Source organism: Ranitomeya variabilis, chromosome 4 (assembly GCF_051348905.1).
Source record: "Ranitomeya variabilis isolate aRanVar5 chromosome 4, aRanVar5.hap1, whole genome shotgun sequence".
In the NCBI taxonomy this organism is placed as follows: Eukaryota; Metazoa; Chordata; class Amphibia; order Anura; family Dendrobatidae; genus Ranitomeya; species Ranitomeya variabilis.
In genome coordinates, this window is record NC_135235.1 from 759892301 (window position 1) to 759920078 (window position 27778).

General features: G+C 45.0%; 1 protein-coding gene across 1 annotated transcript; it reads right to left on the bottom strand.

Moving 5' to 3' along the window:
• Positions 1–15162: 15162 nt before the first annotated feature.
• On the bottom strand, positions 15163–27247 carry LOC143769376 (uncharacterized). The gene is made up of 2 exons (XM_077257853.1): positions 27217–27247; positions 15163–16890 (listed from the first exon to the last, which is right to left on the bottom strand). The coding sequence occupies exon 2, from the start codon at positions 16739–16741 to the stop codon at positions 15362–15364; it is 1380 nt and encodes a 459-aa protein (XP_077113968.1). The 5' UTR covers positions 16742–16890; positions 27217–27247; the 3' UTR covers positions 15163–15361.
• Between the last annotated feature and the right edge of the window lie 531 nt (positions 27248–27778).

The window sequence follows — 27778 nt, forward strand, 5'->3', positions numbered from 1 at the left end:
ACCTGACCGCTGTCCAGTGGGGAAACTGTTTGTCCCTGATAGATGGACTAGTAAAGTTATTTCTGAGGTTCATTGTTCAGTATTGGCTGGTCATCCTGGGATTTTTGGTACCAGAGATTTGGTTGCTAGGTCCTTTTGGTGGCCTTCCTTGTCACGGGATGTGCGTTCTTTTGTGCAGTCCTGTGGGACTTGTGCTCGGGCCAAGCCTTGCTGTTCTCGTGCCAGTGGGTTGCTTTTGCATTTGCCTGTCCCGAAGAGGCCCTGGACGCATATTTCCATGGATTTTATTTCTGATCTTCCTGTCTCTCAAAGGATGTCCGTCATCTGGGTGGTTTGTGATCGGTTTTCTAAGATGGTCCATTTGGTACCCTTGCCTAAATTGCCTTCCTCCTCTGATTTGGTTCCATTATTTGTTCAGCATGTGGTTCGTTTGCATGGCATTCCGGAGAACATTGTGTCTGACAGAGGTTCCCAGTTTGTTTCTAGGTTTTGGCGGTCCTTTTGTGCTAAGATGGGCATTGATTTGTCTTTTTCTTCAGCGTTCCATCCTCAGACAAATGGCCAAACCGAACGAACCAATCAGACTTTGGAAACCTATCTGAGATGCTTTGTTTCTGCTGATCAGGATGATTGGGTGACCTTCTTGCCATTGGCCGAGTTCGCCCTTAATAAATCGGGCTAGTTCGGCCACTTTGGTTTCGCCTTTTTTTTGTAATTCTGGTTTTCATCCTCGTTTTTCTTCAGGGCAGGTTGAGCCTTCTGACTGTCCTGGTGTGGATTCTGTGGTGGACAGGTTGCAGCAAATTTGGACTCACGTGGTGGACAACTTGACGTTGTCTCAGGAGAAGGCGCAAAGTTTTGCTAACCGCCGTCGCTGTGTTGGTCCCCGACTTCGTGTTGGGGATTTGGTTTGGTTGTTTTCTCATTATGTTCCTATGAAGGTTTCTTCTCCTAAGTTCAAGCCTCGTTTCATTGGTCCTTATAAGATTTCTGAAATTATCAATCCTGTCTCGTTTCGTTTGGCCCTTCCAGCTTCTTTTGCCATCCATAATGTGTTCCATAGGTCGTTGTTGCGGAGATATGTGGCGCCTATGGTTCCTTCCGTTGATCCTCCTGCTCTGGTGTTGGTTGAGGGGGAGTTGGAGTATGTGGTGGAGAAGATTTTGGATTCTCGTATTTCGAGACGGAAGCTTCAGTAACTAGTTAAGTGGAAGGGTTATGGTCAGGAGGATAATTCCTGGGTTGTTGCCTCCGATGTCCATGCTGCCGATTTGGTTAGTGCCTTTCGTTTGGCTCGTCCTGATCGGCCTGGGGGCTCTGGTGAGGGTTCGGTGACCCCTCCTCAAGGGGGGGGTACTGTTGTGAATTCCGTTCTCGGGCTCCCTCCTGTGGTCGTGAATGGTACTTTGGTGAGTTCTGTCCTTGGACACCCTCTGGTGGCTTTGAGTGGAACTGCTGATCTTTGAAGTTGGCTTTCTCAGCTGCCCTCGCTTATTGCTTCTGCTGGCTTTCCTATTTAACTCTGCTTAGATCGTTAGTTCATGCCAGCTGTCAATGTCTCAGTACTGGTTCAGATCTCTCTTGGATTTCTCTGATGACCTGTCTACTCCAGCAGAAGCTAAGTCCCTGCTAGTTCATTTGTTGTTCATTGGTTTTTGAATATATTTCTCAGTACATGCTATTTTTCTAGTCCAGCTTGCTATCATATTTCCTTGCTAGCTGGAAGCTCTGGGGGTGCAGAGTTGCACCTCCACACCGTGAGTCGGTGTGGAGGTCTTTTTGCACACTCTGCGTGGTTTTTATAGTTTTTAATACTGACCGCACAGTTCCCTTTCCTATCCTCTGTCTTTCTAGAGAAGATTCGGCCTCCTTTGCTAAAATCTGTTTCATTCCTGTGTTTGTCACTTCCCTCTTAACTCACAGTCTATATTTGTGGGGGGCTACCTTTACTTTGGGGAATTTCTCTGAGGCAAGGTAGGCTCCTATTTCTATCTTTATGGGTAGTTAGCTCTTAGGCTGTGAAGAGGCGTCTAGGGAGAGTTAGGTACGCTCCACGGCTATTTCTAGTGTGTGTGATAGGATTAGGGATTGCGGTCAGTAGAGTTACCACCTCCTCAGAGCTTGTCCCAGGTTTATGTTTTAACCATCAGGTCATTCCGGGTGCTCCTAACCACCAGGTCCATAACACACCTGACAGACACACGGCTCCTCTCCATACACCTCACACACACACGGCTCCGCTCCATACACCTCACACACACACCGCTCCACTGCATACACCTCACACACACACAGCTCCGCTCCATACACCTCACACACACACAGCTCCGCTCCATACACCTCGTATACACACGGCTCCGCTCCATACACCTCGCACACACACAGCTCCGCTCCGTACACCTCGCACACACACGGCTCTGCTACATCCACACTGTACACCTCCTGACCCCACACAAGGCATTACTTACCTTATCCTGCGGCTGCAGCACCATGTGGCAAGTTGGCAACCAGCACAGGCAGTCGAGTCCTGCAATCCACGGAGGTCCCGATCATGTGACCCCTTACTCCTCCCCTCCTGTGACCTCATCACAGGTCCTGTGCACAGAAAGCAGGCAGCCATACGGAAGGGTAAGGGCCCGGGGCATGGCTTAACACAAGGGGGCGTGTCGGTCCTGCTGTCTGTCTGCGGGATCAGAGCGTCCCGTGCTGGACAGCGGGGCAAAGGCTCAAAACCGGGACAGTCCCGCACAATGAGGGACGGTTGGGAGCTATGTGATTATGTCTCCCTGATTTTCAGCCCATCTGGTTGTTTACCTCCACCTAGCACAGTCGGTGAGTTATTGATTTCCCCTTGTTAGAGCTCACCATGTTGTATTATATAGCTACTCTGTTCTATATATGTTTTATATCAAAGTAGCCTTTTGATATTACAGATGTTTATACTACCGCCATGTTGTGCACTTACACTGTGAATGTCCTCTACCATACATAATGCTGTGTATGTAGATATGTTGTATGCCTTGTACTGAGTACTTTCATTTTTTCTTATAGTTTTACACTGATCCTATCAATAAAAGTTGTAACGGACCCCCTGCGTCTACCTCAACGCATAGACAGGAGTTTAGCTGTCTGTCAAGTCGCTTTTCTTAAGCACAAAGTTGAGGGTGACAGAACAACTGGTGGGATAGTTTTATAGGTCGGGGCGTTACCAAATATGTGTATTTTTATTGTTTAGATTTTTTTCATTCAAATATTTATTTAGAGATAGAATGTATATTGATTTTTCATTATTATTTTAGAATAAAAAAAAATATTTTTACAATTATTTAAAAAAAATAATAATAATAATTCTAACTTTATACTTTGTCCCACTATGGGAAAATCATTTTTTGCAGGCTGATCACTCCTATAGCATGCAGATGAAGCAGCATCACCAGCCATAGAAGCTGTCAGCGCTGCTGCACTTACACAGGGAGACTTCCTGACATACACTGTGCATGATTGCCAAGTTCCCTAGCTGTGGTGACCCGGATGTCGTCATGATAATATTGAGTCACCATGGTATGGTGGACAGCATAGATAGAGAGTGGCCGGACTTTGTGTCCCTCCTTTATTTAGCACTTAGCACTTTAGCACCTTTCTCCTAACACAAGCAAGTCCCCTGATGAAATAGCTTGGAGGAAACGCGTCGGGACGACATTATAGGGAGAGTGCAGGGCATGTGTGTGCAGGGGTAGTTGTGGACTGCCCTTGTAAGGGCAGGAGCTCTGGGGATAGCCTAACGGTAGCCCTATAGGGACTGACATAGGGATTGTCATCCCTCCCTCCATCCGGACTTCCGCCTGATCAGGAAATATCCGGTGCTCTGTGGCCCACGGAATTGGTGAGACTGTTCCATTTTTTACCCTTTTCTATTATGAACAGCCTTACATTTTTTGCTATGGTTGAAGGTAGCCAACCTATTGTTCTCATATGCGGCTATGTGTGCATATAAATTGACGCTGTTTTACTTGTGTACTTTGTTTACAGCATCTGTATAAATATTACACCATAGTTCTTTTGATTCCGTAAATAGTGACGCATTCGGAATCTTTTAATCCTATAAAAGGTCACTGGTCTCTGTTACCATTTGCTATTTGGCTGAGACATTACCTTTATTTGTGTTTTCACTTGGGTGACTATTTTTTATGTTTTTTTATATTTATTAAAAGTTACGTTTTATTACATCCACTTTATGCTTTATAATGACTAACTGTTAGTGGTATCCACTGTGTTTTTTACATCCTCAACACAGAGATTGCTTTGCTCTAAAAGCCAGGAGTAGTTACCAAGAGGGCTCGTAATAAACAGCCTTTATTCTCTACAAGTGTAAAGATCGATGTTCACAATATATTCCTATGTAACAGTGTATGTATTTTACATGTGCGTCAGGATAGGCTGGTAAATAGTAAGCCAGATTTATTGGGACTGATTTTACTACGGGGGGCGCAGTTCATCTCCGGCAGCAGAGGCTAGGTTCACCCCTGTATGTATTTATCTTATACGGTGCACTTAATCTCATTTCAACCTTGATAGTGACGCTCTCTTAGGATACATTCTACTCTATGATGGCTATTTTGCACATAGCCATTAGATGGAGCTATAACATTTGACATTTGCCTGAATTTTTATAGCCACACATGGTTTATACAAATTATATTTTCTTGTCTTAACTATATCTCCAGCAGACCTCTATGGTGGTCACTGCCAGATAGGTAGGAGCACTGCCTGCTAGCCGAAACAGCATGGACAAGGGATCGTCCCGCCGAACTCCCGCTCTCATTTTAACATGGGCAAAACATTACTCAGACAACACAGGATGAGGGTAAAGCAGTGTGGCAAAGCTTTATTGAACCGCAAAACAGGCAGGTAACACATAGAACAGTCCAAGCACAGTACCCAAGATGGGGCACATTACAGAGTCTCGCTCTTCCGGGATAATAGTAGCCGTGACTTCAGATCTTCCACGGTCGCTTACCCACCTATGGCACACACACAGAGAGGAGGCAACGGCTAGCATAGGAAGATGACAATCCATTCAGTCCATACAAGGCCAGTTCACAAACTGGCTTCATCTTCCAGGGTCGGTCACTCTACCAGTGGCACGCGCACAGAGAGAAGCTAACGAGTGTAGGAAGATGACAGTCTATTGAGTCCATACAAGGTACAAGGTCAGTTGATCCGAGGATCACAACCTGGCTTCTCCAAATGTATCCATGGTTCAAAGATGGTCAATGGAGCAGATCTGTATTCTTCCAACCGAGGCTGAAAACCCCTAGGTTGTTCCCTATAGAATGCTAGATCCGTGTCCCTCATAATGGAGCCATGGTGTAAAATGGCTGCTGTCCTGTCTCTGGTCCTTTTGAGATGTATGGATGTCTTGGCAGAATCTTTCTGGCTGTTTCTCTCTCAGTCTCTTTATACAGAGGCATGTAACTTATTTTTAGACTTAACAAGTGTCCCTCATTCATTATTTACATAAAAGGTAAGAATGAAGATGAGATCAAGTAGCATTACTTGATTATTTAAACTATTTGCTTAATTTTATCCTCTCTGCTTTAGAAGTCAACAAACTGGATCCATAATACAATGCATAATTAGCATATCAGCAAACATCAGTAGTGATTAAGGATAAGCGCACAATAAAAGTCAATATTACCGGCCTACACAAACAAAAGTCTGTTTTCTTGACCAACCAGAAATCAACACTTAAGGTACCGTCTTACAAAACGATTTACCAACGATCACGACCAGCGATACGACCTGGCCGTGATCGTTGGTAAGTCGTTGTGTGGTCGCTGGGGAGCTGTCACACAGACAGCTTTCTCCAGCGACCAACGATCAGGGGAACGACTTCGGCATCGTTGAAACTGTCTTCAACGATGCCAAAGTCCCCCTGCAGCACCCGGGTAACCAGGGTAAACATCGGGTTACTAAGCGTAGGGCCGCGCTTCGTAACCCGATGTTTACCCTGGTTACCAAAAAAAACAAACAGTACATACTCACCTTTCGGTGTCCGTCAGGTCCCTTGCCGTCTGCTTCCCTGTTGTGAATTTGGATTCTGGGCTCCCCCGGTGGCTACTGGTGGAATTGAACTGGTGTCTTCATCTTCTCTGTTCACCTGTTCCCATCAAGATGTGGGAGTCGCTATATAACCTTGCTGCTCTGTTAGTTGCTTGCCGGTCAACAATGTTATCAGAAGCCTCTCTGTGCTTGTTCCTGCTCCTAGACAACTACTAGATAAGTTGGACTCTTGTCCATGTTTGTTTTTGCATTTTGTTCCAGTTCACAGCTGTAGTTTCGTTACTGTGTCTGGAAAGCTCTTGTGAACGGGAATTGCCACTCTGGTGTTATGAGTTAATGCCAGAGTTTTAAAGTAATTTCTGGATGGTGTTTTTTTGATAGGGTTTTCAGCTGACCATGAAAGTGTCCTTTCTGTCTTCTGCTATGTAGTAAGTGGACCTCAAATTTGCTAAACCTATTTTCATACTACGTTTGTTATTTCATCTCAACTCACCGCCAATACATGTGGGGGGCCTCTGTCTCCTTTCGGGGTATTTCTCTAGAGGTGAGCTAGGACTAATATTTTCCTCTGCTAGCTTTATTTAGTCCTCCGGCTGGGCTGGGCATCTAGAATCAACGTAGGCATGCTACTCGGCCACTGCTAGTTGTGCGTTAGGTTTAGTTCATGGTCAGCTCAGTTCCCATCTTCCAAGAGCTAGTTCCTATATATGCTTATGCTATGTTCTCTTGCCATTGAGATCATGACAGTTTGACCGGCCCGCAAAGTGTTAATTGTTTGGGCTGAAGCAGGAGAAAAAGAAGTGTTGAAGGGAAATTTTTTTTTTTTTTTTCCCCTCAGAGTTTGGCTGCCTAGCCCTTAATTGCTGTCTAGCTGCTTCTTACCTCCTCTTAACCCTTGAATGGCTCTGTGTCCACCTGTTTGTAATGGATCTTCAGAGTGTAACTATGTAACTGCAGGTTTGAATAATCTCGCCACGAAGGTACAAAATTTGCAAGATTTTGTTTGTCATGCACCTGTATCTGAGCCGAGAATTCCTTTGCCGGAATTTTTCTCGGGGAATAGATCCGGGTTTCAGAATTTTCGAAATAATTGCAAATTATTTTTGTCTCTGAAATTTCGCTCTGCCGGAGACCCTGCACAGCAGGTCAGGATTGTGATTTCCTTGCTCCGGGGCGACCCTCAAGACTGGGCTTTTTCATTGACACCAGGGGATCCTGCGTTGCTCAATGTGGATGCGTTTTTTCTGGCCTTGGGGTTGCTTTATGACGAACCTCATTTGGAGCTTCAGGCAGAAAAAACTTTGATGTCCCTATCTCAGGGGCAAGATGAAGCGGAAATTTACTGCCAAAGATTCCGTAAATGGTCTGTGCTTACTCAGTGGAATGAGTGCGCCCTGGCGGCGACTTTCAGAGAGGGTCTCTCTGATGCCATTAAGGATGTTATGGTGGGGTTCCCTGTGCCTGCGGGTCTGAATGAGTCCATGACAATGGCTATTCAGATCGATAGGCGTTTGCGGGAGCGCAAACCAGTGCACCATCTGGCGGTGTCCACTGAGAAGTCGCCAGAGAGTATGCAGTGTGATAGAATTCTGTCCCGAAGCGAGCGGCAGAATTTTAGACGGAGAAATGGGTTGTGTTTCTATTGTGGTGATTCTACTCATGTTATATCAGCATGCTCTAAGCGCACTAAAAAGCTTGGTAAATCTGTTTCCATTTGCACCTTACCGTCTAAATTTATTCTATCTGTGACCCTGATTTGCTCTTTGTCATCTATTACCACGGACGCCTATGTCGACTCTGGCGCCGCTTTGAGTCTTATGGATTGGTCCTTTGCCAAACGCTGTGGGTATGATTTAGAGCCTTTGGAGACTTCTATTCCTCTGAAGGGGATTGACTCCACCCCATTGGCTAATAATAAACCACAATACTGGACACAAGTAACTATGCGTATTAATCCGGATCACCAGGAGATTATTCGCTTTCTGGTGCTGTATAATCTACATGATGATTTGGTGCTAGGATTGCCTTGGCTGCAATCTCACAACCCAGTCCTCGACTGGAGAGCTATGTCTGTGTTGAGCTGGGGATGTAAGGGGGCTCATGGGGATGTACCTGTGGTTTCCATTTCATCATCCATTCCCTCTGAAATTCCTGAGTTCCTGTCTGACTATCGTGACGTCTTTGAAGAATCCAAGCTTGGTTCGTTACCTCCGCACCGAGAGTGCGATTGTGCCATAGATTTAATCCCGGGTAGTAAATACCCAAAGGGTCGTTTATTTAATCTGTCTGTGCCTGAACATGCTGCTATGCGAGAATATATAAAGGAGTCCTTGGAAAAGGGACATATTCGTCCATCGTCATCTCCCTTAGGAGCCGGTTTTTTCTTTGTGTCAAAAAAAGACGGCTCTTTGAGACCATGTATTGATTATCGGCTTTTGAATAAAATCACTGTTAAATATCAATACCCATTGCCGTTGCTGACTGATTTGTTTGCTCGCATAAAGGGGGCCAAGTGGTTCTCTAAGATTGACCTTCGTGGGGCGTATAATTTGGTGCGAATCAGGCAGGGGGATGAGTGGAAAACCGCATTTAATACGCCCGAGGGCCACTTTGAGTATTTAGTGATGCCTTTTGGTCTTTCTAATGCTCCGTCAGTTTTCCAGTCCTTTATGCATGATATTTTTCGCGATTATTTGGATAAATTTATGATTGTGTATCTGGATGATATTCTGATTTTTTCGGATGACTGGGACTCTCATGTCCAGCAAGTCAGGAGGGTTTTTCAGGTTTTGCGGTCTAATTCTTTGTGTGTGAAGGGTTCTAAGTGTGTTTTTGGGGTACAGAGGATTTCCTTTTTGGGATATATTTTTTCCCCCTCTTCCATTGAAATGGATCCTGTCAAGGTTCAAGCTATTTGTGATTGGACGCAGCCCTCTTCTCTTAAGAGTCTTCAGAAATTTTTGGGCTTTGCTAACTTTTATCGTCGATTTATTGCTGGTTTTTCGGATATTGCTAAGCCATTGACCGATTTGACTAAGAAGGGTGCTGATGTTGCTGATTGGTCCCCTGATGCTGTGGAGGCCTTTCGGGAGCTTAAGCGCCGTTTTTCCTCTGCCCCTGTGTTGCGTCAGCCTGATGTTGCTCTACCTTTTCAGGTTGAGGTCGACGCTTCTGAGATCGGAGCTGGGGCAGTGTTGTCGCAGAAAAGTTCTGACTGCTCCGTGATGAGGCCTTGTGCCTTCTTTTCCCGTAAATTTTCGCCCGCTGAGCGGAATTATGATGTTGGGAATCGGGAGCTTTTGGCCATGAAGTGGGCTTTTGAGGAGTGGCGCCATTGGCTCGAGGGGGCCAGACATCAGGTGGTGGTATTGACTGACCACAAAAATTTGATTTATCTTGAGACCGCCAGGCGCCTGAATCCTAGACAGGCGCGCTGGTCATTATTTTTCTCTCGGTTTAATTTTGTGGTGTCATACCTACCGGGTTCTAAGAATGTTAAGGCGGATGCCCTTTCTAGGAGTTTTGAGCCTGACTCGCCTGGTAACTCTGAGCCCACAGGTATCCTTAAGGATGGAGTGGTATTGTCAGCCGTTTCTCCAGACCTGCGGCGGGCCTTGCAGGAGTTTCAGGCGGAGAGACCTGATCGTTGCCCACCTGATAAACTGTTTGTTCCTGATGATTGGACCAGTAGAGTCATCTCTGAGGTTCATTCTTCTGCGTTGGCAGGTCATCCTGGCATTTTTGGTACCAGGGATTTGGTGGCAAGGTCCTTCTGGTGGCCTTCCCTGTCACGAGATGTGCGAGGCTTTGTGCAGTCTTGTGACGTTTGTGCTCGGGCCAAGCCTTGTTGTTCTCGGGCTAGTGGATTATTGTTGCCCTTGCCTATTCCTAAGAGGCCTTGGACGCACATCTCGATGGATTTTATTTCAGATCTGCCTGTTTCTCAGAAGATGTCTGTCATCTGGGTGGTGTGTGACCGTTTTTCTAAGATGGTCCATTTGGTTCCTCTGCCCAAGTTACCTTCTTCTTCCGAGTTGGTTCCTCTGTTTTTTCAAAATGTTGTTCGTTTGCATGGTATTCCTGAGAATATCGTTTCTGACAGAGGGACCCAATTCGTGTCTAGATTTTGGCGGGCATTCTGTGCTAGGATGGGCATAGATTTATCTTTTTCGTCCGCTTTCCATCCTCAGACGAATGGCCAGACCGAGCGGATTAATCAGACCCTGGAGACATATCTGAGGTGTTTTGTGTCTGCTGACCAGGATGATTGGGTTGCTTTTTTGCCATTGGCGGAGTTCGCTCTCAATAATCGGGCCAGCTCTGCCACTTTGGTGTCCCCGTTTTTCTGTAATTCGGGGTTTCATCCTCGATTTTCCTCTGGTCAGGTGGAATCTTCGGATTGTCCTGGAGTGGATGCTCTGGTGGAGAGATTGCATCAGATCTGGGGGCAGGTGGTGGACAATTTGAGGTTGTCCCAGGAGAAGACTCAGCTTTTTGCCAACCGCCACCGTCGTGTTGGTCCTCGGCTTTCTGTTGGGGATTTGGTGTGGTTGTCTTCTCGTTTTGTCCCTATGAGGGTCTCTTCTCCTAAGTTTAAGCCTCGGTTTATCGGCCCGTATAAGATATTGGAGATTCTCAACCCTGTTTCCTTCCGTTTGGACCTCCCTGCATCCTTTTCTATTCATAACGTTTTTCATCGGTCATTATTGCGCAGGTATGAGGTACCGGTTGTGCCTTCCGTTGAGCCTCCTGCTCCGGTGTTGGTTGAGGGTGAGTTGGAGTACGTTGTGGAGAAAATCTTGGACTCTCGTGTTTCCAGACGGAGACTCCAGTATCTGGTCAAGTGGAAGGGATACGGCCAGGAGGATAATTCTTGGGTGAATGCATCTGATGTTCATGCCTCCGATCTGGTTCGTGCCTTTCATAGGGCCCATCCTGATCGCCCTGGTGGTTCTGGTGAGGGTTCGGTGCCCCCTCCTTGAGGGGGGGGTACTGTTGTGAATTTGGATTCTGGGCTCCCCCGGTGGCTACTGGTGGAATTGAACTGGTGTCTTCATCTTCTCTGTTCACCTGTTCCCATCAAGATGTGGGAGTCGCTATATAACCTTGCTGCTCTGTTAGTTGCTTGCCGGTCAACAATGTTATCAGAAGCCTCTCTGTGCTTGTTCCTGCTCCTAGACAACTACTAGATAAGTTGGACTCTTGTCCATGTTTGTTTTTGCATTTTGTTCCAGTTCACAGCTGTAGTTTCGTTACTGTGTCTGGAAAGCTCTTGTGAACGGGAATTGCCACTCTGGTGTTATGAGTTAATGCCAGAGTTTTAAAGTAATTTCTGGATGGTGTTTTTTTGATAGGGTTTTCAGCTGACCATGAAAGTGTCCTTTCTGTCTTCTGCTATGTAGTAAGTGGACCTCAAATTTGCTAAACCTATTTTCATACTACGTTTGTTATTTCATCTCAACTCACCGCCAATACATGTGGGGGGCCTCTGTCTCCTTTCGGGGTATTTCTCTAGAGGTGAGCTAGGACTAATATTTTCCTCTGCTAGCTTTATTTAGTCCTCCGGCTGGGCTGGGCATCTAGAATCAACGTAGGCATGCTACTCGGCCACTGCTAGTTGTGCGTTAGGTTTAGTTCATGGTCAGCTCAGTTCCCATCTTCCAAGAGCTAGTTCCTATATATGCTTATGCTATGTTCTCTTGCCATTGAGATCATGACACTTCCCGCTCTGACTGAGTGCCGCCGTAAAGTGAAAGCACAGCACAGCGGTAACGTCACCGCTGCGCTCTGCTCTCACTGTACGGCGGCACTCAGTCAGAGCAGGAAGTAGACGGCAAGGGACCTGACGGACACCGAAAGGTGAGTATGTACTGTTTGTTCTTTTTTACATTTACGATGGTAACCAGGGTAAACATCGGGTTACTAAGCGCGGCCCTGCGCTTAGTAACCCGATGTTTACCCTGGTTACCAGCGAAGACATCGCTGAATCCGTGTCACACACACACCGATTCAGCGATGTCAGCGGGACCTCAACGACCAAAAAAAGGTCCAGGCCATTCCGACACGACCAGCGATCTCACAGCAGGGGCCTGGTCGCTGGTACGTGTCAAACATAGCGAGATTGCTACTGAGGTCGCTGTTGCGTCACAAAACTTGAGACTCAGCAGCGATCTCGCTAGCGACCTCGCTATGTGAGACGGGGCCTTTACATTTGAAAGCCAACATACAGATAACATTCTATTATTCTCCGCTTGCTAAAAATAGTTGTCTGGTTAATTAAGATACAATGCTGTATGTCTTCACAATGCCAAAAGTAAAAAAAAAGTTATTAAAAATATAAAAAATATATATAAAATTTCACATCACCCCCTTTCGCCCCATTCAAAATAAAACAATAAAAAAAAATCAACATATACATAATTGGTATTGCCGTGTTCAGAATTGCCCGATCTATCAATACAAAAAAAATTACCCCCAGAATGGTATCATTAAAAAAATCAGCTCAGCACGCAAAAAATAAGCCTTCACCCAACCCGAGATCATGAAAAGTGGAGACACGTCGGGTATCAGAAAATGGCGCGATTCTTTTATACTTAATAAAGATGAGTTATTTTTACTGATAAATGTTTGTTTTGGGTCATTTATTATCTGTTGGTATTTTGTTTATTCTATAAAACTCCCATATACGGTAATATTCGATTCTTGAATGCACGCATCATGTTTTCGTACAGTTTGTCAATAACATATATTGTTTCTCCCAGTCTGAGGAAAATACGATTTTCCTGTAATTCATTTCTCACCCTCTAGGTATAATAATGGCTTTTCCCTGTGTGGGATTTTTGCTGTTTATAAAGGTTGACAACTAGTTGGACAAGCCCTTTTCATTCCTCATGTTTGGTCCTGTTAAAATAAAAATCCTCATACAAACCTCCCATGGTGTTGCTGTTTCACTGGTGTCGTCGCTTGTGTTCTTGGGGCTCTTTTGAGGTTTTTACGTCATGTGAGGCCTGTGCCCAATCAGCGCTGACGTCCCCATCTTCAGACAAATCAAGCATCGTGAGGCAGAGAGCAGCCGCGGCCCTGGCTTCCTGTTCATGTTCAATATGTCCGAAGGAAGGAACAGTGAAGCTGCCGCTGATCGGGTGCAGGGCTCGTGTGATGTAACAACCTCACATAAGCCCCGGGACAGTGAGTCTCGACACCGCTGAAGTGGAGCCGGCCGCCAGCGGAGTATGAGTGTTTTTATTTTAATGAGGCCAAACATGAGGAATGAGTTCACTGAGAAAAAAAATTCTAAGATATAATTATATATAAAATGATCCCTTGATTAGAAGATTCACTGATAAAAGGATAAAACTAAACTTTATTAATTCTAAATGTAAAACTATACCGATAATTCACCCCCTGAAGGTTAGTCAGTAGGTGACTAATAGAAAAAACATGTCCCCCACAGTTCAGTATATAGGGTGAGGTGACGTATACACACTCACTCTCCAAGCCTCTCATGTCTACGGGTTTCATCGTCCTCACCAAAGGCGACTCATCAGGAGACTATTTAATATTGACCTATATTCAAGGGAGACTAGACAAAAAAAAAAACCTAAAATCATGTTATCCGAAACAGTCAGAAAACCAGCCACATATTGGCAGATCCCAGACCTCAAACTATATACTTCGTAAGTTTAGAAGCCACTCCAGTGTCAGGAATAGATAGTATGTGACAATACAGTATATACCGCTCAGGGAACACTTAAAGGTACCGTCACATTTAGCGACGCTGCAGCGATCTAGACAACGATTCTGATCGCTGCAGCGTCGCTGTGTGGTCGCTGGAGAGCTGTCACACAGACAGCTCTCCAGCGACCAACTATGCGAAGTCCCCTGGTAACCAGGGTAAACATCGGGTTACTAAGCGCAGGGCCGCGCTTAGTAACCCGATGTTTACCCTGGTTACCAGCGTAAACGTAAAAAAACCCAAACACTACATACTTACATTCCGGCGCTGTGCTTCTCTGCACTGTGTAAGCGCCAGCCGGAAAGCACAGCGGTGACGTCACCGCTGTGCCCTGCTTTCCGGCCGGCGCTTACACAGTGCAGAGAAGCGGACGCCGGTGGACAGACACCGGAATGTAAGTATGTAGTGTTTGGGTTTTTTTACGTTTACGCTGGTAACCAGGGTAAACATCGGGTTACTAAGCGCGGCCCTGCGCTTAGTAACCCGATAATTACCCTGGTTACCAGTGAAGACATCACTGAATGGGCGTCACACACGCCGATTCAGCGATCTCAGCGGGTGATCCAGTGACGAAATAAAGTTCTGGCCTTTCTGCTCCGACCAACGATGGCACAGCAGGATCCTGATCGCTGCTGCCTGTCAAACTCAATGATATCGCTAGCCAGGACGCGGCAACGTCACGGATCGCTAGCGATATCATTCAGTGTGAAGGTACCTTAACTTACAGAGATAATCTCCATATTCATACTAAATAATGGCACAGATCTTCCAGACATTATGATTGCACACATCCCTAGTCTTTATAACGATATTGCACTCATTCCTTGACAGACCGCAGCATGGCCATTAGTTAGAAGCTGCTATTGATCTTTGGAGCAGGTAAGTTTTCCCTGAGTGATACATATTGGGCCGTCTGAAAACGGAGTTTAGTCTAGGACAATTTGTCTGCACTACTAATTAACAGCTGTTACAACACCAAACTAGGGCAGTCCCTATAGGAGGAAAACACAAGAATTATACTGTATTGTCACATACTATCTATTCCTGACACTGGAGTGGCTAATAAACTTACGAAGTATATGGTTTGAGGTCTGGGATCTGCCAATATGTGGCTGGTTTTCTGACTGTTTCGGATAACATGATACCTGATTTTGTTTTTTTTGTCTAGTCTCGCTTCAATATAGGTCAATATTAAATAGTCTCCTGATAAGTCGCCTTTGGTGAGGATGATGAAACCCATAGAAATAAGAGGCTTGGAGATTGAGTGTGTATACGTCACCTCACCCTATATACTGAACTGTAAGGTACATGTTTTTTCTATTAGTCACCCACTGACTAACCTTCAGGGCGTGAATTATGGGTATATTTTTACATTTAGAATTAATAAAGTTTAATTTTATCCTTTTGTCAGCAAACATGAGGAATGACAAGAGACAACCCCTTTAAGAAGATTAAGTTTTGGTTAAAACTATTCTAACATTATGAACATAAAAAAGGCTTCTCCCCTATGTGATGTCTCTGATGTTTATTAACAGATGATTTCCAAGTAAAATATTTCCCACATTAAGAAAACGAAAAAGGCTTCTCCCCCGTGTGACTGCTCTGATGTCTAACAAGATGCCATTTCTGGTTAAAACATTTCCCACATTCTGAACAGGAAAAAGGTTTCTCCCCTGTGTGACTGCTCTGATGTCTAACAAGAAGCAGTTTCCATTTAAAACATTTCCCACATTCTGAACAGGAAAAAGGCTTCTCCCCTGTGTGAGTTCTCTGGTGGCTATCTAGACTCCCTTTCTGGCTAAAACATTTCCCACATTCTGAACAGGAAAAAGGCTTCTCCCCTGTATGAGTTCTCTGGTGACTAACTAGATTCCCTTTGTGGCTAAAACATTTCCCACATTCTGAACAGGAAAAAGGATTCTTCCCTGTGTGAGTTCTCTGGTGACTAACTAGACTCCCTTTCTGGTTAAAACATTTCCCACATTCTGAACAGGAAAAAGGCTTCTGTCCTGTGTGATTTCTCTGGTGGCTAACTACACTCCCTTTCTGGCTAAAACATTTCCCACATTCTGAGCAGGAAAAAGGCTTTTCCCCTGTATGAGTTCTCTGGTGACTAACTAGATTCCCTTTCTGGCTAAAACATTTCCCACATTCTGAACAGGAAAAAAGCTTCTCATCTGTGTGAGCTTTCTTCTGGTGACTAACAAGAAGCCATTTCCAGTTAAAACATTTCCCACATTCTGGACATGAAAAAGGCTTCTCCCCTGTGTGACTTCTCTGATGTCTAACAAGAAGCGCTTTCTGGTTAAAACATTTCCCACATTCTGAACAGGAAAAAGGCATCTCCCCTGTATGCGTTATTTGGTGTGTAACAAGTTTCTCTTTGTAGGTAAAACATTTCCCACATTCTGAACAGGAAAAGGGCTTCTCCCCTGTGTGAGTTCTCTGGTGACTAACTAGACTCCCTTTCTGGTTAAAACATTTCCCACATTCTGAACAGGAAAAAGGCTTCTCCCCTGTGTGAGTTCTCTGGTGACTAACAAGATGCCATTTATGGCTAAAACATTTCCCACATTCTGAACAGGAAAAAGGCTTCTCCCCTGTGTGAGTACTATGGTGCCTAACCAACTCTGATTTCCGGTTAAAACATTTCCTACAATCTGAACAGGAAAAAGGCATCTCCCCTGTATGAGTTCTCTGGTGACTAACTAGACTCCCTTTCTGGTTAAAACATTTCCCACATTCTGAACAGGAAAAAGGCTTCTCCCCTGTGTGAATTATATGGTGATTAACCAAATCTGATTTCCACTTAAAACATTTCCCACATTCTGAACATGAAAATGACTTCTTTGCTTTAGGAGCAGTTTGTTTTTTAATGCCTCTTTTGTGACTTTGATTTTCCTTAGTAGTCAGTAATGAATCAGAAGATGGGATCTGTTTCATAGGATCGGATGACAGATCTTTGCTGTGAATGGATGTCGATATATCTGGAGTAAGAGCAATCACTTTAGTTGTATCTTGTAGGATCTCAAGATTATCAGATTTAAAAATTGAAGATGTCAGCTGTCCCTCTGATCTCCTGGTACAGTCATCTGCCAAGAGAAAAAACATTTTTTTTTAATAAAATATCCTTGAGTTTTATATTTTTGAACATTTCTACTTAAACTGTCCATAAAAATGGCAAGCTATGTAAAAAACTTTAAAGGGAACCTGTCACCCCCAAAATGGAAGGTGAGCCAAGCCCAGTCATCAGGGGCTTATCTACAGCATTCTGTAATGCTGCAGATAAGCTCCTGATGTTACCTGAAAGATGATAAAAAGAGGTTAGCTTATACTCACCCAGGGGCGGTCCCGCTGCGGTCCGGTCCGAAGGGCGTCGCTGGTCCGGTCCGGCGCCTCCTATCTTCATTCCATGACGTCCCCTTCTGGTCTTCACGGCGTGGCTCTGGCGCAGGCATACTTTGTCGGCCCTGTTTAGGGCAGAGCAAAGTACTGCAGTGCGCAGGCGCTGGGCCTCTCTGACCTTTCCCGGCGCCTGCACACTGCAGTACTTTGCTCTGCCCTTAACAGGGCAGAGAAAGTATGCCTGCGCCAGAGCCGCGGTGTGAAGACCAGAAGAGGACGTCATGGAATGAAGATAGGAGGTGTCGGACCGGACCAGTGAAGCCTGCCGCAGCGGGACCGCCACTGGGTGAGTATAATCTAACCTCTTTTTATTATCTTTCAGGTAACATCGGGGGCTTATCTACAGCATTACAGAATGCTGTAGATAAGCTCCTGATGACAGTGGACTTAGCTCACCTTCCATTTTGGGGGTGACAGGTTCCCTTTAATTATTCATCAAGACAATGACAGTCCACCTTGTTGGATGAGCCAGTAGTGCGTGGTGTTCAACTGTTTGTTCATTCTGCCTCCCAACTATCGAATAAAAAGAAACCAATCAATGTTATGTAGGCGAAAATAATACCTATTCTCATCTCACAAAAAGCCAAGTCCCCACTCAGGTCCATCATCTGTCAATGTAGAAACAGAGGTTCCCACACTACTAGTGGCTCAAAGGCTGTTGAAAAGTAACAGAGTTTCTATAAACCAATCCAGAAAAATCCGTTCTCACTTCTGAGTATTGCAGTGTGCTCAAACAACATTTAGGATCTCTGTATTTAGTAATATTATATAGTGAGATGAATCCACTTAATTTGCAGTGTGTGTCTCCTGGAGCACAATCTGGGCACTATTGTGCTGGGTAATAAAATGGCAAATTGTAATTTTCACTCTCCAACATCCACTTCGTTCTGATTTCCAGAAAGTGGCTGTGGAGTCAAAATATTAATTCCTCCTACACACGTGGTCAAAATTGTTGGTATCCCTGGTTTAATGACAGAAAAAACCACAATGGTCACAGAAATAACTTGAATCTGACAAAAATAATAACAAATCAAAAATCTATGAGAATGAACAAATGAAAGTCAGACATTGCTTTTTAACCCCTTTATGACCCAGCCTATTTTGACCTTAATGACCTGGCCGTTTTTTGCAATTCTGACCAGTGTCCCTTTATGAGGTAATAACTCAGGAACGCTTCAACGGATCCTAGCGGTTCTGAGATTGTTTTTTGTGACATATTGGGCTTCATGTTAGTGGTAAATTTAGGTCGATAATTTTTGCGTTTATTTGTGAAAAAAATGGAAATTTGGCTAAAATTTAGAAAATTTCGCAATTTTCAAATTTTGAATTTTTATTCTGTTAAACCAGAGAGTTATGTGACACGAAATAGTTAATAAATAACATTTCCCACATGTCTACTTTACATAAGCACAATTTTGGAAACAACATTTTTCTTTGCTAGGAAGTTATAAGGGTTAAAATTTGACCAGCGATTTTCTAATTTTTACAAAAAAATTTACAAAACCATTTTTATTTTAGGGACCACCTCACATTTGAAGTCAGTTTGAGGGGTCTGTATGGCTGAAAATACCCAAAAGTGACACCATTCTAAAAACTGCACCCCTAAAGGTACTCAAAACCACATTCAAGAAGTTTATTAACCCTTCAGGTACTTCACAGCAGCAGAAGCAACATGGAAGGAAAAAATGAACATTTAACTTTTTAGTCACAAAAATGATGTTTTAGCAACAATTTTTTTATTTTCCCAAGGGTAAAAAGAGAAACTGGACCCCAAACGTTATTGTACAATTTGTCCTGAGTACCGAGATACCTCATATGTGGGGGGGAACCACTGTCTGGGCGCACGACAGGGCTCTGAAGGGAAGGAGCGCCATTTGACTTTTTCACTGAAAAATTGGCTCCAATCTTTAGCGGATACCATGTCGCGTTTGGAGAGCCCCTGTGTGCCTAAACATTGGAGCTTCCCCACAAGTCACCCCATTTTGGAAACTAGATTCCCCAAGGAGCTTATCTAGATGCATAGTGAGCACTTTGAACCCCCAGGTGCTTCACAAATTGATCCGTAAAAATGAAAAAGTACTTTTTTTTTTTTTCACAAAAAATTTATTTTAGCCTCAATTTATTCATTTTCACATTGGCAACAGGATAAAATGGATCCTAAAATGTCTTGGACAGTTTCTCCTGAGTACACTGATACCTCATATGTGGTCACAAACCACTGTTTGTGCACACGGCAAGGCTCGGAAGGGAAGGAGCACCATTTGACTTTTGAATGAAAAATTAGCTCCAATCGTTAGCGGACACCATGTCGCGTTTGGAGAGCCCCTGTGTGCCTAAACATTGGAGCTCCCCCACATGTGACCCCATTTTGGAATCTAGACCTCCCATGGAACTAAACTAGATGTGCGGTGACCACTTTAAACCCCCAAGTGCTTCATAGAAGTTTATAACGCAGAGCCGTGAAAATAAAAAATCATTTTTCTTTCCTCAAAAATTATTTTTTAGCCTGCAATTTTTTATTTTCACAAGAGTAACAGGAGAAATTAGACCCCAAATGTTGTTGTCCAGTTTGTCCTGAGTACACTGATACCCCATATGTGGGGGTAAACCACTGTTTGGGCACACATCGGGGCTTGGAAGGGAAGTAGTGACGTTTTGAAATGCAGACATTGATGGAATGGTCTGCGGGCGTCACGTTGCATTTGCAGAGCCCCTGATGTGCCTAAACAGTAGAAACCCCCCACAAATGACCACATTTTGGAAATTAGACCCCCCAAGGAACTTATCTAGATGTGTGGTAAGCACTTTCAACCCCCAAGTGCTTCACAGAAGTTTATAACGCAGAGCCGTTAAAATAAAAAATAATTGTTTTTTCCTCAAAAATTATGCTTTAGCAAGTAATTTTTTATTTTTGCAAGGGTAACAGGAGACATTGGACCCCAATAGTTGTTGCCCAGTTTGTCCTGAGTACGCTGGTACCCCATATGTGGGGGTAAACCTTTGTTTGGGCGCACGTCGGGGCTCGGAAGGGAGGGAGCACCATTTGACTTTTTGAATGCAAGATTGGCTGGAATCAATGGTGGCGCCATGTTGCGTTTGGAGACCCCTGATGTGCCTAAACAGTGGAAACCCCTCAATTCTAACTTCAACACTAACCCCAACACACCCCTAACCCTAATCCCAACTTTAGCCATAACCCTAATCACAACCCTAACCCCAACACACCCCTAACCACAACCCTAACCCCAACACACCCGTAACCCTAATCCCAACCCTAACCCTAATCCTAACCCCAACCCTAATCCCAACCCTAACCACAACTGTAACCCCAACACACCCCTAACCCTATCCGTAACCCTAACCACAAGCCTAATCTTAACCCTATTTCCAACCCTAGCCCTAATTCCAACCCTAACTCTAATTCCAACCCTAACCCTAAGGCTATGTGCCCACGTTGCGGATTCGTGTGAGATTTTTCCACACGATTTTTGAAAAATCCGCAGGTAAAAGGCACTGCGTTTTACCTGCGGATTTACAGCGGATTTCCAATGTTTTTTTGTGCGGATTTCACCTGCGGACTCCTATTGAGGAACAGATGTAAAATGCTGCAGAATCCGCACAAAATTGACATGCTGCGGAAAATACAACGCAGCGTTTCCGCACGGTATTTTACGCACCATGGGCACAGCGGATTCGGTTTTCCATAGGTTTACATGGTACTGTAAACCTGATGGAAAACTGCTACGAATTCGCAGCGGCCAATCCGCTGCGGATCCTCTGCGGATCCGTGGCCAAATCCGCACCGTGTGCACATGCCCAGCCCTACCCCTAACCCTAACTCTACCTCTAACCCTTGTTCTAACCCTAGTTCTAACCCTAGTGGAAAAAGAAAAAATTTTTTTATTTTTTTTATTATTGTCCCTACCTATGGGGGTGATAAAGGGGGGGCTCATTTACAATTTTTTTTATTTTGATCACTGTGATAGGTTATATTACAGTGATCAAAATATACCTGGAATGAATCTGCCGGCCGATTCGGCGGGCGCACTACGCATGCGCCCGCCATTTTTGAAGATGGCGGCGCCCATGGAGAAGATGGACGGACACCGGGAGGCCCGGTAAGTATGAGGGGAGGGGGATCTGAGCATGGGGGGTGGATCGGAGGACAGGGGGGTGGCTTCGGAGCACAGGGGGAGCGGGCAGGAGGATGGGGGAGCAGACAGGACGACGGAGGGGAGCGGAGCACAGGACGGAGGACCGGGGAGGAGATCGGTGGGGGTACATCAGTGTTTCCAGCCATGGCCGATGATATTGCAGCATCGGCCATGGCTGGATTGTAATATTTCACCAGTTTTTTAGGTGAAATATTACAAATCGCTCTGATTGGCAGTTTCACTTTCAACAGCCAATCAGAGCGATCGTAGCCACGGGGGGGTGAAACCCCCCCCCTGGGCTAAAGTACCACTCCGTCTGTCCCTGCAGATTGGGTGAAATTGGAGTTAACCCTTTCACCCGATCTGCAGGGACGCGATCTTTCCATGACGCCACATAGGCGTCACAGGTCGGATTGGCACCGACTTTCATGACGCCTATGTGGCGTCAAAGGTCGGGAAGGGGTTAACCATGCTTCCACAGAATTTAAAAAAAAAAAAAAACTCATGAAATAGGCCTGGACAGAAATGATGGTACCCTTAACTTAACTGCTTCATGGCCGCCAACGATAGATAAACATCGGCGCTAGCTATAACGATGGGATTCCGGCGCACAACCCTTACTGTGACCCCCGACCTTATCGAGACCCGATTGGTTCAGGTCCTGATGACATCAGCATCACACCAGCCAATGAGACAAATCACTATGAAAGTGTGTTGCAGCAATGAACTTTCCTGGGCGATGTGCCTCATAAAAACGCTGTTTCTCCTCAGATGTCAGTGAGAGATTAGAGGAGAAATAGTGTTACAAGTGCTGCTGGCAACAGCTGTGCCAGTCAGCCATCTTGTTAAAAAGTAAAAAAACAGATAAGGCAGGTTAGGGTTAGTGCTATAGTTAGGGATAGTGTTGGGGCTAAAGTTAGGCCTCTTTCACACTTCCGTCGGTACAGGGCCATCGCTAAGCGTCGGCCCGACGTACCAACGACGTGCAAATTCGCCACAACGTGGGCAGCGGACACAGTGTTTCAACGCGTCTGCTGCCCACTGTAAAGTCCCGGGGAGGAGGGGGCAGAGTTCCGGCCGCACATGCGCAATCGGAAATGCAGAACCCGACGTGCGAAAAAACGTTCCCTTGAACTTTTTTTGCAACGACGGTCCGCCATATACCGACGCATCCAGTGCACGACGTATGGAACGTGTGTCCACAGGTCGCGGTGCTTCAGTAATACAAGTCTATGTGCAAAAACGCATCCTGCGGGCAACTTTGCAGGATGCGTTTTTTGCACAGAACGACGCATAGCAACGTTCACATTCAGACGGAAATGTGAAAGAGGCCTTAGGGTTACTGTTAAACTAAAGTTAGGGTTACCGTTAGGGTGTGTGCACACATTGCAGATTTGCCTGCAGATTTTTCTGCGCTGAATCTGCATCTCTTGGCAGAAAACGCAGGTGCGTTTTTGGTGCGTTTTTAATTCGTTTTTGAAAGCTAAATAAAGATGTATTATTGAACAAAAAAAAAAGATTTATATGTCATTTCTTGTCCAATCTCCTCTTTTACATTTGTCCAACCCACACTCCATTATACACACAGATAGATAGGTAGATAGATGATAGATAATAGACATAAATATAGATAGGTAAATAATAGATAGAAGGAATGAGATGGATAGGTAGAAAGATCTATACATAGATAACAAGCATGTATATTATTCCTACAGGTATGTTGATCCACCCAGCTCTCCTGCTCCTGCTCTGTCTGTCTATGAAGTGCATATACTACATCACCCAGCTTTGCACACAGACTCGCCCCTGCACCTAGCATTCACATGGTATGTTGATCCTCCCAGCTCTCCTGCTCTGTCTGTCTATGAAGTGCATGTAGTGTCATCCATCTTTCCACAGAGACTTGCCTCTACTCCTATCTTCCACTTGGTATGTCTCTCAACCAACCCCAGCTTCACCCAAACACCCCCTTCACCCGTGCTATTTATGACATTGTTTACTTTGGCTTGATTATATGCATCTGGTCCACTCTTAATTCTCTGACCAAGATGAACAGAGAACACTCCTCTCTGGTTCACACCTGAATGCACTTTGTGGCAGATATATTGCATAGCTCAAGTCTGCAAAGACTTTAATCTGCAGTGTGATTCCTTTAAGTGTGTCCTAGAAGTGTGAAGATTACAGTAGAATTAAAACCAGAATTGAACCAGAAGGGAACTAAACATAACTGCCCAGTCACTGTAAACAATGTTTCTGTTTGTTTTCACTCTCACCCCTATAATCCTTCACTTTCTGCTAACTCCCCTAATCCCTACACCAAGTAAGGAACTGTTCATCTCTTCCTCAATCCTCCCCATCCATCTCACCTCCTCCTCAGAACTGTTCCTCAACATCCTCTATCTCCAAACACAGACAGCCACCTCATGCCCTCTCCTGCTCCCACCTGCTAACACTTTCTCTGCTCCTTCTCACTGCTGGTGATATCTCTCCAAATCCTGGCCCTCCTCACCACATCCCCACAGTCATTTCTACCCCCTATCCACGCTCTATCACAAACTTCCGTAACCTCTCTAACCTTATACCCATTCACACAGCCCCTGCTTCCCCAGTCACACTAACAGGAGCTCTGTGGAACGCTTGCTGTCTGCAACAAGCTTTCCTACATCCATGATCTTTTGTTGCTACCAAACTTTCCTTCCTCGCCATCACCGAAACCTGGCTCACCCCTTCTGACACAGCCTCCCCTGCTGCACTTTCATATGGTGGCTTCCACCTTTCTCACACACCCCGCCCCAGCAGCAAACATGGGCGAGGAGTTGGTTTTCTCCTGTCAGATAACTGCTCCTTCACCCCAATGCCACTGCCACCCTCTGTTACCCTCCCTTCCTTTGAGGTGCACTCTGTCCGCATCTACTCCCCCTCCAACTGGCTGTCATTTACAACCCCCAAGGCCAGCCACAACCTTCTTTGACCACTTAATCACCTGGCTACTTCATTTCCTTTCCACGGACATCCCCACTATCATCATGGGCGACTTCAACATCCCCATTGACACTTCCCTCTCAGCTGCCACTAAACTTCTATCTCTCACTTCCTCCTTCGGCCTCACTCAATGGTCTTCTGCAGCCACCCACAAAGACGGTCACACACTGGACCTCATCTTCCCCCGCCTCAACTCCCTATCTAACCTCTCTAACTCACCTCTTCCTCTTTCTGACCACAACCTTCTCACATTCTCTTCCCTCTCCACTCCATGTCTACAATCCCCACCCCACAAACTTTCACACCCTCGCAGAAATCTTAAACACCTTGACCTACACTCATTCTCTGAATCCCTCCTCCCTCTCACAGACATAAGTTCCCTACACAATGCGGATGACGCTGCCACTCTATATAACACCACAATAACTATAGCTTTGGAATCTGCTGCCCCACTTACACATACCAAAGCTCGCAAAATCGACAGACAGCCCGGCACACCAGCCTGACCAAAGAACTGAGGCGAGCTTCCAGGGCTGCTGAGCGGAGATGGAAAAGATCCCGCTCCAACGAGCACTTCATCGCATTCAAACAGTCCCTCACTACTTTCAAGACCACACTCGCCACAGCTAAAAAAACCTACTTCTCATCTCTCATATCCTCCCTGTCTCACAACCCTAAACAGTTATTCAACACTTTCAATTCGCTCTTCCGTCCCCCAAAAATCCTCCCTCCCCACTCATCTCAGCTGAAGATTTTGCCTCATTTTTCAAGCAGAAGATTGATAACATCAGAGAGTTTTGGTCAACAACAACCAGAGCCCTTCCTCCCGACTTCCCAGCCCTCCACCTCCAAAATCAACTTCTCCACCATTACAGAAGATCGACTCTCCACTCTACTCTCAAGATCGCATCTCACCACCTGTGCACTTGACCCCATCCCATTTCATCCCAAACCTCGCCACAGTCTTCATCCCAACCCTAACCCATCTCTTCAACCTATCACTAGTGTTGAGCGATACCTTCCGATATTTAAAAGTATCGGTATCGGATTGTATCAGCCGATATCCAAAAAATATCGGATATCGCCGATACTGATACCAATGCAAGTCAATGGGACACAAATATCGGAACGTAAATAAGTCCTTTCTGTCCTTCTATAGGCTGTGCTGGAGGGGGGAAGAGTGTGGGCGGTGCGTGAGTGGACACTGAGTGTCTGTGTCTGCGGGCGGGGTCTATGCGGGCCTGCCAGGGATCTGTACGTGCCTTCTGGGGCTGTATGCGGCGTGCCGGGGCTGCCCGGCCTCTATGCGGCGTGTCTCTGTGCGGGGTCTCTGCGGCGTGTCTCTGTGCGGCATGCGGGGTGTCTGCAGCATCTCTGTGTGGCGTGCGGGGTGTCTCTGCGGCGTGCGGGGTCTCTGTGCAGCGTGCGGGGTCTCTGTGCGGGGTGTCTGCGGCGTGTGGGATGTCTGCGGCATGCGGGGTGTCTCAGTGCGGGCATCGTCCGATGGGACTACAAGTCCCATCAGACATAAAATCAAACCAACAGAAATCACATGGGCCCCACACCATCTGTGTGTAAATGTAAGCGGTTGATTGTCCTTACCCATGTATATAAATGGAAATTAGTAACGTATACTCCAAATAACTTAATTTAACAGAAAAAAAGGGAGTTTTTATACGAATAAATATGTAGAAAAAAGAAGAAAATTACCAAATGAATAAATATAAAAATGTAAATTTTATTGTAACAATGATAAAAAACACATGACATATTTTAATACAAAGATGACAGGAAAAACCCTAGTAGCAAACATCCAGGTCACAGGCAGAAAAGAAAAAGTAAAGAACACATCAGGGTATTATCACAAGTCAGCATAAGTATCAGCGCCAAAAGGCATGGTGTGACTATATTATATGGTTTAAAGGTCCACGTGGACATGCATCTCCCATGCGTGAAGCTAGTTACTGTGCCTACCTAATGCAAGACTGCTTACCCATGATGGAATAGTTACTCTGCCTGGGGCTCCGAATACCCCCTGACGCGCGTTTCGCGTTTCCTTTTTCAAAGAGGGAATTCCCTCTTTGAAAAAGGAAACGCGAAACACGCGTCAGGGGGTATTCGGAGCCCCAGGCAGAGTAACTATTCCATCATGGGTAAGCAGTCTTGCATTAGGTAGGCACAGTAACTAGCTTCACGCATGGGAGATGCATGTCCACATGGACCTTTAAACCATATAATATAGTCACACCATGCCTTTTGGCGCTGATACTTATGCTGACTTGTGATAATACCCTGATGTGTTCTTTACTTTTTCTTTTCTGCCTGTGACCTGGATGTTTGCTACTAGGGTTTTTCCTGTCATCTTTGTATTAAAATATGTCATGTGTTTTTTATCATTGTTACAATAAAATTTACATTTTTATATTTATTCATTTGGTAATTTTCTTCTTTTTTCTACATATTTATTCGTATAAAAACTCCCTTTTTTTATGTTAAATTAAGTCCCATCAGACGATGCCTGCTACACTGACAGTGATTGACACATTAGCCAATGATGGGACAGTAGTAGTCCCATCATCCGGCTAATGTGTTGAATGAAAAAAAAAAATACTCCATACATGCTACATACATACATGCTACATACATACATGCTACATACATACTACATACATACTTACATACTACACACATACATGCTACATACATGCTACATACATTCATACTGCATACATGCTACATACATGCTACATACATACATACTACATACATACATACTGCGTACATACATACATACATACTGCATACAGTACATTCATACATTACATACATGACATACATATAGACATACAGTACATTAAACATAGATTACATACTCACCATTACTTGTCACTTTGTTCCCCGAAGCCAGTGTCATCTGTAAAAAAAAGATTAAAATAACAAACAACCAATATACTCACTGTCCGCAGAAATCCACGAGTGTCCCACTACGATCTCCCGTGGAGAATGGCAGCAACAGCTGTTGCAACCGCTCTCCAGGGGCCCCAGGAACACAATGATGGGAGGAAGGTATCCTTCCGCCACTGTATTCCTCCGCCGCTGTAAAAAAAAAAAAAAGTCCCACTTTATGCCATTGCTGTATGAGAAATTTTCCCAGGCAGCAATTGCCATAAAGTGAGACTTTGAACTCAGGTAACCTCAGTGATAGACTGCAGGAGCCATTGTCTCCTGTCAATGTGTCACTGAGGGTCCTATAGAGCAGTGACATCACCCGATGTTACTGTTCTATAGGGGAGATCGTCGTGGGACCCTCGTTATTAATTGGACTATGGCAGACAGATAGTATACGGTTTATTATTTTACGTTTTTTGCAGGCGCTGAAGTATGGTGAAATGAAGAATATTAAAATACTTTTTTCCTAATGTGTGCGTGTTTTATTAAC